Source organism: Gorilla gorilla, chromosome 16, assembly GCF_029281585.2.
Source record: "Gorilla gorilla gorilla isolate KB3781 chromosome 16, NHGRI_mGorGor1-v2.1_pri, whole genome shotgun sequence".
Lineage (NCBI taxonomy): Eukaryota > Metazoa > Chordata > Mammalia > Primates > Hominidae > Gorilla > Gorilla gorilla.
In genome coordinates this window covers 64328080-64343423 of record NC_073240.2, presented here as the reverse complement: position 1 = coordinate 64343423, position 15344 = coordinate 64328080, and the positions used below count along the sequence as shown (strand labels likewise).

Sequence of the window (15344 nt, the reverse complement as noted above, 5' to 3'; positions counted from 1 at the left end):
GCCTAGCCAACGTGGCAAAACCTCGTCTCTACTAAAAATACAAAAGTTAGCCAGGTGTGGTGGCATACGCCTGTAGTCCCAGCTACTCAGGAAGCTGAGCCAAGAGAATCACTTGAACCTGGGAGGCGGAGGTTACAGTGAGCCAAGATCGCGCCACTGCACTCCAGCCTGGGCGACAGAGCAAGACTCAGTCTCAAAAAAAAAAAAAAAAAAAAGTATTGTTCAGATATATATCCATGTATTTATAGCGAGGAACAGTTTTTAAACTAATGTGATTATTACTGTTCTTATTGAAGATTTTATAAAATGATACAGTTTGAGGCTAATTCCTTTAATTTAATTCTCACTGACTTCCACTGTAAATAACCAGATATTCAGATATTTATGATTAAGTTAGCATGTACTCACATGCCCTAGATATAAAGAGAAAATGTGTGACATTTGACAATATCAAGCATACTGTGATATTTTCTTAATCTCAAACAGGCCAAAAACAGTTTTGGAGACACATACTATAGCCATATATTTTGCAGAGAAGTGGAGTGGGGCTTTTTCTTCTGTATTCCTGTTAAGGAGACAATCAACACTGGTTGTGTAGGTAAGGAACAAACTAAGAGCATCTACAAAATGTTTCATATACAGAGTTGCTCTGGTTCCTTACTGGAGTGTAGTCTAGTCATCCCACGTATCATCTGACAGATTTCTAGAAACGACCTGAGCAACAGTGCTACAAGTGTCTGAGACCTCTGCTGCTTCTAATAAGCCAAATGCCTCACATTACATAGAATGCCAGTAGCACAGAGAAGCCTAGCCCTTCTCCAACAAAAGTTTTATTTCTACTAGGATAATCTGATCCTAGGGTAGTGCTAATGCAGGAGCCCCCTACTAGCCACATGTGGTTCCTGAGCACATGTGGTTCAAGTGTGATTAAGCAACAGAATTTTAAATTTTAATTAATTTAATTTTAATAGCTACATGACTCGTGGTTATCATATTGGACAGTGCAGTTTGTTTTGTAAAAAAAAAAAAAAAAAAAAAAAACCATCATGACAATACTCCCTAAAATAGAGAAGAGAAAAGAGAATTATTTTTAGTGAACATACAAATCAGAGTAGAAACTGTTAGCTTCAGTGTAGAGTTTCTGATAAAATACAGACTCGGCCTCTTTCATCTATCCTAGCTTCTTTATATAACTAGCAAGAACAATTAGTCATTTTAATTGTGACCTGTCTGTACACTTATGGTCTAGGATAAAATTTTAAATAAGGTCTTCTGCCTTGATTACAGTAGCTAGTACTCATCAAGCAAAAAATATGTTCAAATCTCCCTAAATACATGTGAATTTTAACAGTCTTAAAAGCAGGGCCTCAGGCTTAAGCAGCAGTTATATCATCCGTAGATTTCTCAAACTATTAGGCAACAGAATACATAATACCATAATTTATAAAACTCTGCTGAGTATTCTTTCTTCCTATAGATGCTAGTGGGATAACCACAGAATAACTTCTGTTTCATTTGGTCAGAAAAACTTTTGCTACAGACCTTCTATTTTAAAGTCAGTATTAAAAAGAAGAAAAAGGTGAGAAATATTTTATGCTTCACACAATATCTTATGGCACACATTCTTATTCAATAACATTTTGGGGAGTAGGAAGACATTCAAGTTTGACTTTTGTTAAGTTACAACACAGATTCATTAAAGATATTAATTAATTAAAGATACCACATATAGATGAAGCTTATCAATCTATTCAATTATTTAAAGAAAAAAAATTTTAGAACATTCAAGTATCTTTACCTCGTAACGAACAAACTGGTCCATTTTCTTGATTCTTAGAGCGCTTACTTCTGAACTGACTTGGAATATCTAATGAAAGGTCTTAAAAGGAGAGATAGGTAAACAGAGAGCTGTTAAAGGCATATATGTCCATTCAAAATAATTTCACAAACTGATGTATTTCTAGATTTCTCTTTACACTTATTTTTTGAAGGAAACATTAAATTTATTTTAATAAAATATTATATATCCACATGCCACATATATCTTACCTAGGAATGGATCAAACTTTCTAGATTCTGTCCCACATATGAGGCAGTTAACCTCATTTTGGAGAATGCCTCCGAATATAGCCGTGACAACAGTAGATGCTCCATTTCTAAACAAAATCACCACATAGGAAAATATCTCAGTAAGAAGCCATCTCTTTGACATTTAAAAAACTACAAATATTTGTTAAAGCCCCTACAGATGACTGCCTTTGAGGGAATATTTAAGTCATTTATTTCTAAGTTAAAAAATAATATAAAAATTTCAAAACCATACAGACACATACTAAATAAAAGGTTTAAGCTACACTGGCTTCCCCCAATGCCCTCATCCAATCCCACTACTTTCCCCAAGAGTAACTAACACTGGCCATTTGCTATCATAACACAGATCACATGCATGACTCTGCACAGGGCAACATGACTCCTTCCATTTCCTCTCCAAGTTAGGCCTCAAAAGGATGAAACTGCCTTGTATTGGAATCTTTGCAAGGCCTCTTATATTACAGGGAACTCTCACAATTACTTGACTTTGAACATCCTTGATCTGAGATAGTTTTAGAGTTTTTATACAGCCATCTGTCAGATTTGGGGAAAAGGAAGTAAAGGAATTTAATACAGATTTAGTAATTACTGCTGAAAGTAAGACTTCACAACTGAAAATTCTGGATATTACTGCGGAAAACACTTTTTAAAAAGCTCACTTAATACTGCAAATAATTTCCTTGTGGAGATGAAGAATATACTGTTTTAAGAACAATTTTCAAAACCACCTGCCCTAATGTTATTTAACCTTTTTATGCCTCTGCTCCATCAGATATAAAACAGGAATACAGGAAGAGTACCCACCACAGAGGCCCAGTGTGTAGATGAGAGAGTTGTGTATGTGAAGTGCTTTTAGAAGAGCACTTACCAAAAATAAAGCACTTAAAGTGTTTGCCACTATTTTATTAGTATGAAGTCAGATTACACCTGCTTCTTACTTTTATGTTTTTCCCTAAGTGTGTACCTTAAACAGGTACCTCATTCTTCCCGACAGCTCCACTGTGTGTCAGAGTATGGACATACAATGGAAGCAAGAACTACTGAGAAAGCGTACCAGTGAGACCAGGAGTAGTAGGCACTTATAATAGCACTTACTACACGCAGGCTCCATTCCAAGCACATTCTTTCCATCTATTCAATCAATTAATCTTCACAACACACCTGTAAAGTAGCTACTGTTAGCCCCATGTTGTAGAGTTGTAGATGAGGACGCTGAGGTTAAGTTAGTCCAAGGTCATACTGCTGGTCTGGCCTGAATATCTGTTCTTAACACAGCTCTTTCAGTTGTTTGCTATCATTAATAGTACTACATGAACACTTGTCTATTAGCCTTCGTGCACTTATGGAGTTACTTCAGCCAATACACGCTCTTTTTTGCTAATAGCAATATAAGGTAGTTTCTGTCACTTGAATCAATTACTCCTAAACACTGAAGTGGTATTTTCTAGGCCACTTTAAGTTAAACCTACTGCAATGATGACAAAACCTACTCAAGCAATTCTATTTGAAAAGTTTGATTCCTTTTCTAGGAAAAGGCTTCCTTCCTTTACTGACAAAATAAATAGGCTGTAACTTTATTATTACTTTTTAAAGTATTGTTTGTAAGACATAGTGTCTTAAATTTTTTTTTAAAAGATGGCATTGGGGAAGAAGAATTGGGAGTTGTGGGACCTAGTGGCCATTTCAGGTTTAGGTTTAATATCTGTGTCACTAAAAAAGGACATAGCAAAAAAAAAAAACCCTGCTGAAAATGAAGGGACTCTAACTGACCCTTTCATGCTGATGTTCACATACAAGGTTGCCTTTAATTAAAATGGAAACTGCTTAAGAATTACATTTAGACTCAATGTAGTTCTTCCTTGTAATCACTTCCTCTGAGAAATGGATACTAATCAAGATTTTAGCTGCCTGACATGTTTAATATTAAGTTTCATATATACCATGACTTAATATTAAAAATGAGTTTCATTTATTATAACCACAACTGTTTAAATATTGAATACTTATTGGATAGGCTCTTATGATTCTAGGGTCCTTTAGCTGGCACTAATGATTTCCTATGAGCTATAAAGATCACATCTGCCACTTATTTCTTCCATACCACCATCCTCACCTTCACCTTCAGTAGGGGTAGGTGTGTGTGTGCACAAGTCAACAAAGACATTGCACAAGATACCTTTTTCTAGTTGTAGCAAATATTCTTAGATCCTGAAATGGCTTTTCCAATGCACTGAAGGAAATCTGAATTTTTAATATTTGATAATGTTTGGTTTCTGTCCCTAACTCAGTAATGAAACTTGCAATTCCTAATCTTTAAAATGTCATGAAAAGGGATAGATTAATCCTGAAAACTCATGAGGCACTAAAAGAACATTCTATGAGTATTACACAGTGTGATTCCACAGGGTGCCCAGGCATCATGTAAAATCATAAAGACATATACCCTCTCTCACCTCACACAGCCTATCCATGATAGAGCCCAGTTCAATATCCTTTGTGGATGAATATGCCATGATAAAATACAAAACAGGATTTTTCATTTAATACTTTTTAATTTGGTGCTAGCAGGAAGAACAATTCTCCCAGGTCACAGGTCCTTCCCTTTCTATATTGGATTCTAATTGGAATCACAGCTACTAGGACCTAGAGGGACAATCATTTTGAGAAGTATGGCAATTCACATTGGTTGCCCTTTTCTAACACTGCTTGGTTAGCTATAAGCCTGCTTTGCCATTAAAAAGTAGTAGTCCTACTACATCCGATTTATGGACTGCCAGGCAATACAACGACACCTATATGTTACTTACTGTTTTCTCTCTGTTTGGGGGGAGTTTGTCTTCTTGTAAATCTCTCCCATGTAGCTCAATACTGATGAAACTTTTCAAAACATTTGAACAAAGGAGGCTGCAACTGACCAAAATCCAGGCTAAAATAACAGTAAATCTTCCCTTCTTCAAGCAAAATAAGTGTCCTGATCTCAGTGTATACTTGGGGGCTGCTAGTACATGGGAAAGCAATCCAAAAGCTTTGTTTTATTCATATTGAGAGGCAAGAAAAACTTCTGAGAACTTACAAATGCCTCGATTTCATTAAAGAACAGATAAACTTTAGGAAAGTTCAAGTCCATAATGAAGCTTTAGGAAAGTTCACATTCAAAATGTTTGAAGCTTTTGTTTTTAGTGAACAAATATTATTTTGGTATCATTCAGTATATTTGGAGGAAATCTTCTAAATGCTAAACTGTACAAATATTTTCTATTTTTTCAAAATTTAAAATAATCTATACCAATTAATCACAGTCAGAACTAAATCAGGATGCAAATACAAGATGCCTCTAGTCTAGAAGCAAGAGGTATGTGCTAGTTCACTGGGTCACAAAGTTCAAGGGCACGAAAAGTTCCAGCAAATGTCCAAGAAACCCCTCTACCTTCCGTTATAAATCTAACACATAGTTAACACCAAAAGAAATGTCTGAGGCCCTCCTAAAAAACAGAAGGCAACTAAATCTTACATGCAACACTTGTTACTTGCAGACAGAGTAGAATTCTCCTGCAGAATTGCCGAGCGGGAAACACCGTTGAAACCGCCCTGAAGTTCCAAGTGTAGGTGGTCCAAAAGGTAGCGCATGAATTCATGGGCGTCCTGCTGTTGATAGCCCCTAAAGCAAACAAACAGTCACTTATAAGGCCGGGTGGAGGGCTCTTTGTGCCCAGCCACACCAGCAAGAGGCCAAGGCGTGGGAAAGGACGGCAGCCCCGTGCTCACAAGCACAGCCAGGCTTCCTCACCTTCATGCCCGCAAGCTCCACAGGTGACAGAATTTCTCTTCAAGAATGAATTCTACTGTTTAAGATAGGTTTGAAAACCAAAAAATATTGGAACTAATTGGATTTGCAATGATCTCCTCACTTCAGAGGTGAGGAAATTGTGGAGGTGGGGGGGTGGTATGTGACTTCCCCAAAGTCCTACAGCAAGAGAGTAACAGAGATGGGACTACACCTGTGTTGCCTGGTGGACTCTGACTCTTCTCCCTGCCCACATAACCTCTCTAGAAGATGCTCCAATGTCATAGCTTCACCTCTTACCCTCACTAGAAAACCAGGTGTGAACCACTACTATAAGAAAGGGGAATTTAAAATTATTAATGACTCCTTAGATTGAAAGATACTAATTTTTAAACACTGCCTGAAAGGAAGAAAAACTTTACTGAAAGAGTTAAATACTTTTTAAAAATGCATTGGCTCATATACAGTTATGCTCTATCCTAAAACTTGAATTTATATAACAACATACTCTTAGGTTACTTCTTACAGTATAGTCAGACAGGAAACTATATGAAATTCTTATACGAATATATAGATCAATGACAGTGAACAGGAATGAAGGCAGACAAAATGAAACTGGAACAGGTGGAAGGTCTGGGAAGTTACTTGGATGAAATAAAGAAAGCATCGCTATATAAAGTACTTTTATAAAACTAAAATAAAAAAAACTTCTGTCTGCATTTTGCCAGCATGGAAGGTCTCTTTAATTAATCTAAATCATTAAGTTTTTCTGGTGTCGTCTTAAGATTCAAAACTCCCACTACTCTTCCAGGCAACGGTTCCATAAAATTTCTTCCAACCAGAGTTTCTGTCAATATATATTTTCCCCTTTTCCTGGAAATTATAAATTATGAAAACAATCTCCCTAACCAATGGAACTTTGGAACTTAAAGTCAGAAGTTACTCTGGCATTTCACTGTAGCTTTTTCTAAACTAGCTGGCAACTAAATATCAATATATGTGTTCAAGTATTTCTTCTAAGGCTCATCAATAAAAATGTTAAAATTCAGCCAAAAGCATTCAAAGTTGGTAGTTCCTTTGTATATCTAAGGAGGTACCTTAAACTTATTTAATACAATATCCATTATTTTCATGACTCAAAGGTAAGATTAGTAGTTTAAGGTACAGTATGTGAAATTCTATCACTTATAAAAAAATTTCATTCTCTCCCCAAAATAACCTAATATCTAAGTCATCATTTTCCTAAAATGTATCATGAAAACCAGCACCTTATAGCTATACCAATTTGCATTTTCATCAAGTCAACACAAGCCCATCCCATTTTAAAAAACAATGTGCCTCGTGTACATTAATGTATATGTCCAACCATACCGTGATTTTCTTATATCAAAATGCATTATTTTCTAGTGTTTCCTATACCATTACAAACACATCTTCTTTAAACTACATGAGATCACGGAACACTCAGCTATTCTATAAAGGTAGGTTATGAGTCTATTTCAACTTGTGAAATTTACCAGGGAACACTCCCTGCTGCTCAGACTGGAACTTTTTCTAATTCTTACTGAACAGACATTTACAATTCTCTTTCTAAACATTTAAATGTATAACTTCATTGACTTATCTGAAAGCCTTAATATTTTATTTAGTATATTAAATTCAACAAATTTCAGTTATCTTTTCAATCATTTCCTAGTTGTACGACTGGGCTTCAGAATTGACTCTGTAGTCAACTTTAGTTTCTCTTGTTTTATAATCATGTTAAAGGAAACAGTCCTCACATTTGGGTGCTGTGTTTATGTTTTGTATACATATTTCAGCAATGTCACCCAAACAGCTGTTTGAGAATTAGTGAGGAAATGCATTTATGAAGAACTAGTGTCCCTGTGACAGACCAGAAGTACAGGAGAAAAGAAAACAGAGGCAAATAACTGGCTCCAATTTTTTTTTTTTTTTTTTTTTTTTTTTAGATGGAGTCTCGCTCTGTCGTCAGGCTGGAGTGCAACGGCGCTATCTTGGCTCACTGCAACCTCCGACGCCCTGATTCAAGGGATTCTCCTGCCTCACTCAGCTCCAGAGTAGCTGGAATTACAGGCACGTGCCACCACGCCCAGCTAATTTTTGTATTTTTGGTAGAGACGGGGTTTCACCATGTTGACCAGGATCGTCTCGATCTCCTGACTCGTGATCCGCCCGCCTCGGCCTCCCAAAGTGCTGGGATTACAGGCGTGAGCCACCATACCCAGCCAACTGTGGCTCCAATTTTAACACTGTTCCTTCTCTCATTTGTCACGTCAGACAAAGATTACCCCCTTCTCCTAAATCTGTCATGAGGATGCTGTGAGAAATCACTGGGGGAGAGAGCACACTGCAAACACAGAAAGCCTAGAAGGTCTTGAACCATCCATTCCGAACACTGCTGAAGCAGAGTGTACAGGAACACGCGGCAACTGTCTCTTCACAAGGTTTTGGCACAATGACTACAAACCAAATTTCCCCAAATCTTAAAGACAAATAAATGTTCCAATAAAAAATGATCAAGCCGGGTGTGGTGGCTCACGCCTGTAATCCCAGCACTTTGGGAAGCTGAGGCAGACGGATCACCTGAGGTCAGGAGTTTGAGACCAGCCTGGCCAACATGGCAAAACCCCATCTACCAAAAAATACAAAAATTAGGCCGGGCACGGTGGCTCACGCCTGTAATCCCAGCACTTTCGGAGGCTGAGGCGGGCAGATCACGAGGTCAGGAGATTGAGACCATCCTGGCTAACACAGTGAAACCCCGTCTCCACTAAAAATACAAAAAATTAGCCGGGCGTGGTTGCAGGTGCCTGTAGTCCCAGCTACTCGGGAGGCTGAGGCAGGAGAATGGTGTGAACCTGGGAGGTGGAGCTTGCAGTGAGCCGAGATCGTGCCACTGCACTCCAGCCTGGGCAACAGAGTGAGACTCCGTCTCAAAAAAAAAAAAAAAAAAATTAGCCGGGCATGGTGGTACACACCTGTAATCCCAGCTACTCGGGAGGCTGAGGCAGAAGAATAACTTGAACCTGGGAGGCGGAGGTTGCACTGTGCCACTGCACTCCAGCCTGGGCAACAGAGCAAGACTGTCTCAAAAAAAATCAAATAAAACGTTAGTTTGCACCTGCTTGAGTGTGAAAAGCAGACGTTCCAAATAATGAAATTAACATCCCAGAATATAGGCACATAAAAAGACTCATGTGTTCCCACCACATACTTAACTATGACATGCCTGCACATTACTATTTTCTGTGTCTTGGCAGTGCCAGTATATAATCTGTATATATTGTATGTAGAAAGAGATATACATATGTATAATCTAAAATACCTAAGATGTGTTAGAATTTTAGGTTCTGCTCATATTTAAAATATCCTTGACATTAAAAAAAGAATTCTAAAGTTGTTGTTTTGGCCAAAATATCTGCAAAACGAAAATAAGTTAAATGTATTCCTACTCAGTATTTGGCAACAATCATGACTGAGTTTCCTCAAAACAAAAACACCAGAAAACAAAACTGACAAAAATGAATTAGTGTTTACAAACACACAAATACAATAGCAAAATTCTTGGCTACAATGAAAATGGTTTAAATATCAAATATCAATAGCATAGTATTTTAAAATCTTTTCACAAATATCCCAAAAAGACTATTGTTAAATAAAACTTTAATTAAAGTATCACACGTGGCCAGGCACGGTGGGTCACAACTGTAATCCCAGCACTTTGGGAGGCCAAGGCGGGTGGATCACGAGGTCAGGAGTTTGAGACCAGCCTAGCCAACATAGTGAAACCCCGTCTCTATTAAAAATACAAAAAAATTAGCCAGGTATGGTGGCACGCACCTGTAGTTCCAGCTACTTGAGAGGCTGAGGCAGGAGAATCACTTGAACCCAGGAAGCAGAGGATCCTGCAGTGAGCTCAGATCATGCCACTGCACTCCAGTCTCGGCTACAAAGCGAGACTCAAATAAAAAATAAAATTAAAAAAAAAAAAGCATCACAGGCAAAGATCTGTTTTTTGTCTACAAAAATCCTTTACATTGTCTATAAACCTGAGAAGAGCAAGCAAATATAAGAATTATGTGCCAATGATTATTTATCCATCATTTTAAAACATTAATTATAACAAGAACTGATTTAAAAAAATAAAGTTCCATCTTGGGAAGTCAAGACAAATATATTAAATCAGGTTGTACAGAAAGACCTGATTTGAATCATCAAGAGACTTTCCTGAAGAGTGTTAGCTTTAACCGGGATCCTAGACAAAGAGATAGGGACCACAAGGCAAATCCTGTGGGCAGAAGCACATGACATACAGAGACAGCAAAGCAGCAAGACAGAGCTGTGTTAAGAAAAGCAAGGAGTGACAAAGGCTAGCAGAAAAGACTATCAAAATTACAGAAGCACATTTCCTTGAGCCCGGCACTTTCTCTCTTAGATACCTGCGCATGTATGTAAAAGACTACTCACTGCAGCACTGTTTAGAACAGCAAAGACTAGAAACAGTCCATAAAGCCACTGGGAGGGGACTTGGACACAAATTATGATACAACTGTAAAATGGTCTGAGGAAGCTATTTGTATACTAATATGAATCATCTCAAAGTGGGGAAAAAAGATGATACATCACCAATTACATTAAAAATGACATAAACACACACACACACTTGTCTGTATATGCACACAGAATATCTGAAAGGATACACAAAACTCTAGTTATGGTTGCTTCCAGAAAACAGAATGAATGGCTAGGGAACAGAATAAAACATTCACTGCATATTCTTTTGTTACCTTTTGAATTTTGAACCACATATGTTTTTGCCTATTTAAGAAAATACACTTTAAAGTATTTTTATGAAAAGCAAAAGGATAGAAAGAGCTGAACATACTAAGAAATCATAAGAAGTGTGGTAAGTACATATGTATGTTGGAAAAGGTCAAAACTTCAAGAAAATTTTCCTTGCTAGGTAACTGGCTTTTAGTTTCAGTGGGGAAAAAAAGAAAGAATAGGCTTAATGATTTCTCTATCCAAAGCTGCTGATTACATTGAGGGTGTGTGTGTTTTGGGGGTGTGTGTATGTATATATATTTGTGTATTTAATAGATGAAAGATGTTTCTACTTCTACATGCATGTTTGTATTTCAGAGTCCTCATATTTCATCCCAAAGGATCAAGTTCTCTAGACACTGTCTGTCATGTGTTAATCAAGGAAAATGGGCTTTTTAAACCTAAAAAAAAATTCCTTTGGGATTATAAATAAACATAAGTCAAGATTCATGCACTTACACACAGGCATGTTATAAGAATCTTACCTGCATACCTCACAGGGTAAGAGCTGTAAAAAGCAAGCCCCACCTCCCTGCCTCACACCTGGGCATTGTGCAATGACCCTGCACTAAAGCTTTATCCATGATATAATCTCAAGATCTAGATCTGACCAAGAGAAAAACTGTTCTTTGATTACATAAAAATGGGGAACAATCTCAATTATTGCAGAACTAAGAGCAAGCCCAGCTAAGAATACAAAAGCACCCTGTTCTCATCAGCCATTCAAGAAATTTAAGGGTTCACGTATGATCTGAAATCTTCCCCAGAGACTCCACATGCTACATTCGTCAGCCTGGTTACCTTATTCCTTCATCAGTAGGAATATTCCAATGTGGAAATTAAACAGCTAAAAACTACATCATGCTCACAGTTGGGCTACAGAAGCTAGAAAGGACAGAGATGTGGAAAGATTTACAGGAAAAGCAGATTTCTACTGTATAAAATATGATAATGTTTCTAAGCTTTCAAGAATAAGGGACCTTAGTCACCATGGGGATCAAGGAAAACAGTATCAAATTAGTTAATGGGCCTTGTTCAAGGTATGTGGGCAAATCATTGTCAACACATCTATTATTAGCCAACTCCGCAAACACCTGGACTCTAATTTTGGTCATTACCCCACTAGATGTATAAACTTAAACAAGTCGCTTCTCCTCTCTGTCTCAGTTTTGTCTCCTCTAAAATGGGGGCAATATTTCCTGCTTGGCTGGAATTTTGTTCTTGCTTGTTTTTTAATGAAGACCAGATAAAAAATACCCAGTGGGTGGCACACAGTAGGCATTCAATAAATGTAAACTATTATTATATAATAATAAAACACAAAGACTAAACTTCTATCAAGAGTCTACTAGGTGATTTATGTTAGAAATTTTTTTATTAGGTCCAGACCTGGCCAGTGGTAACTTAACTGTCATTCCTGCCTTTCCTTCTTAAAGTCAAGACATTCTCAAATTCTTATGTTTTTCCTGACAGGAGATTTAAATAGTATGATACATAAAAGGAGTTTCTTTCAAAACCAAGACTAGGGTTAACACTAGTTACTCATGTCAGATCCTCAAGACTAGACTTTTTAGCAAGGCAACAATTTAAAGTCCTTTGAAGTTAATTACCTTTTAAATATTTATATTAACGACATCTTTTTAGGCAATAGGGCAAGATAGATGGCTAAGTTTACTACAGCATGAATTTTTTTTTAAAGAAAAGTAGAAGGGATGTACATTAGGTGCCAAAATCATAACTAGTAAGAACCATGACTTGCTTCAGAAGGGTAAAATCGGCAGAAGGTGGCCAAGGCTGCTGTCAAACACCTGCAGTGCCTCAAAGCTGCTATCACCCGAATCCCTACAGGAATGACAGACCTACGAGAAGAGGCAGGATTCCTCTGACAGCTAGGCGTACAGCAGAGGTGTATTTTGCTCAAGCGAGGCAAGACAGAAAGCATGGGCACCACAGCAGCTCTCTGGCCACACCGGGATGTGGCACAGCTGCCTTCCGGAGAGTGCGTCCCAGGCGCTTGACAACAGCCTTCCCAGAGCTGCCGAACTCAGCTCCGAACAGTTCATATAATACCATGCACTTCTACTGATCTTATTAATTTTTTTAGCTGGAATAACAAGACAGTGTGTGATGGTAATTATTCTACATTGTGAAAGAATTAAGGAAATTTTGTCCAGTATGTTTTCCTAGTGCGCATAAGTTATTTATAACGGCTTTATGTTTATAGCAACAAAATACCCCACCTCTTGTTAAAGACATTTCTATAGTCTATTATTTAAATAAACACATGTGTTTAGTCAGATGTATTCAATTTCAGCTCTTCTTAAAAAGAAAAAACACCAAACCAGTCTTAAGTATTTAGAATATTTAGAATACGACCACTTCATTAGGAATTATTTCAGGAACAGTATAAACACTAATATTAATGTTTTAAAATATCTTTATATAATACTTACCTAAAGTTTGGCATAATCTTCCAAACAACATAAAATAAGGACTCTGGGCTAAATGCAGTCTGGCTGCCTTGCCATAAAGCACAGAGTGTCTTTCTAAACTCTTCTACCAAAGACCTGCAAAAGAGGAAAGGACAGTGCCCTCAGATTAGTGAGAGGCTACAATTTCAACACAGCGTCCACCCATCTAAAATGCCTAATATATAGGAAATGAACACTTAAAAAGGATTTGGTCTTTTCTGAAAAAAGTCTGAAAGATACATAAGAGCATCTCAAAAACCCATAAAAGTAGCAGTAATTCTGACAAAGCTAATTTGTAACCATATGGTTAACTCTGAGTGTGCCCATGCACCGCCATGTTTGTACACTTTGAGTTAAAACACGCAAGCAAACCATACAGCACTGGGTGAGTTATAGGCCAAATGACTTAAGAATGTACATTTTCAAAATGCGAAACAAGCATTCGGCTTTCTTTCTCCCCCTCCTGCCTTGTCCTTCTTGCCACTCACTAGCACCCCCAGACTCCAGCCTGTGTCACTAACCTTCACCACTCAGCTCTCCACCAGTGACTCTCAACTCCAAAAGCCAGATTTTCTCATGACTATTTTTATTTAAACTTCTCCAGTTTCCAGCAGGAATTTTCTGCGGGAGGTCCTCTTGTCACTTTCACCTCTATGTGCACTGACCGGCTCCAGCATCTACTGCTCTCTGTACACCTCTCCTATCACCCAATATCCACACTCTCCTCCCATATGAATAGAACGCTCATTTTTTTCCTGGGCATATAAACTCTGCCAATAAAAAACTGAGTGTGTCCAAATTCTGGGAAATGTCTTAAAAAGAAAGAGTAGTCCTATAATAATCCTTTCCTTCTTCTTGCTAGGAATGAGGACGGAGTTGGGGAGCCCCAGCACCATGGGGGACTATGTGGATGGATAGGGCCTATGGAGGTTGGTGGAACAGAAAGCCAGGAGGAGCCCGATGGCTTTGTCAAACCACCCTAGACAGACAGCCTCTGACTTTTATGTGAGGAAACAAACCATGGATGTTTAAGTCATTTAATTTTGGTTTTCTACACCTATGGCTAAACTGATCCAACTCAACTTCAACTTCCATAGCTGTCAATATAAGCACCATATTTTCGGATACTTGATTGACATCTCAGAGAATCTCAATATCTTCTTTCTCAACCCTCACAATCACATAGGTCCCTGGAATACAAATCATATTTTTGACTTCCTAGTACTTGAACCCTCTTCCTATGTTGGAGAATCCCTACTTTCAAGAGTTTGCCTCCCACTTCCGAAGCTAAACAGCCAGACACTCGCCTTCTCAGGCTCCCTTGCAGTCAGAGCACAGGTACACAGCCTGGGCTTTGCCCATCCGAAGCAGGAGTTAGTGACACAAAGGAGAAGGGATGGCACCAAATCCTCTCTGGTAGCAGTGAGGGCAAAGAGCACCATCCGGAGTGCAGGGTAGCAGCATGGCCATGTCCGCCAGCACCCATCTCCAGCAGTGCTGGCAACAGGAACTCTGCTGCTGCGCTGGGCACCAGAGGCAGTGGTGGCCTTACAGGACAGTTCTGTGGGGTGACTGTGACTGCGGTGCTGCTGCCTCGGACTCCAGACCTGATTTTTCACTCACCCAGTATGATTAGCTCACCAATAGCCCTGCAGTAAATTCCTTTTCTGCCTAAATCAGCCAAAGGCAATTTCTACAGTCTGCAACTCAACCCTGCATGACATGAATGCATCAAGTACTACTAACTCTTCTCTTAACTCATACACATGTATTTTTTCTACTGTTTCACTGCTGTCCCCTCTGACCTGATTACTGTAGAGTGCAAAGCCTCCTTGAAATGCAGGCACTTTCAACTCATCCTAGATGCTGCTCAACTCATCCTAGAAGCTGCTGTGAGGGAAACTCCCTTCAAACACCACTTGTAGTGACGTCATTCCAGCCCTGCTCCACGCCTGGCTTTCCAGTTTCCCTGCACTGTGACTCTGGCCCTACTGCCCATTATTCTGACATGTTCAGTCCTACTCTCCCTCAGCCACCAAGGCAGGACAGTGTCAGATCACCCCTTCAGAATGAGTGAGAATGGGAGTGTGTGGAAGTGGAGGAGGCAGACAGAGAAAACATTAAATATATAAGGAGTATGAGTCACAGTCCTT

General features: G+C 38.5%; 1 protein-coding gene across 4 annotated transcripts in view; it reads right to left on the bottom strand.

The window, feature by feature from the left end:
* The window catches only part of USP3 (ubiquitin specific peptidase 3), a 93159-nt gene that overhangs the window by 18613 nt on the left and 59202 nt on the right, over nucleotides 1-15344 (bottom strand). For all 4 annotated transcript variants that reach the window (XM_055362538.2, XM_063698587.1, XM_019010755.4 and 1 more), the window contains 4 exons: nucleotides 13174-13287; nucleotides 5603-5749; nucleotides 2050-2156; nucleotides 1799-1879 (listed from right to left, as the gene is read on the bottom strand). In XM_055362538.2, coding sequence (XP_055218513.1) covers nucleotides 1799-1879; nucleotides 2050-2156; nucleotides 5603-5749; nucleotides 13174-13287 — 449 coding nt within the window. The remainder of the gene's footprint in view (nucleotides 1-1798; nucleotides 1880-2049; nucleotides 2157-5602; nucleotides 5750-13173; nucleotides 13288-15344) is intronic.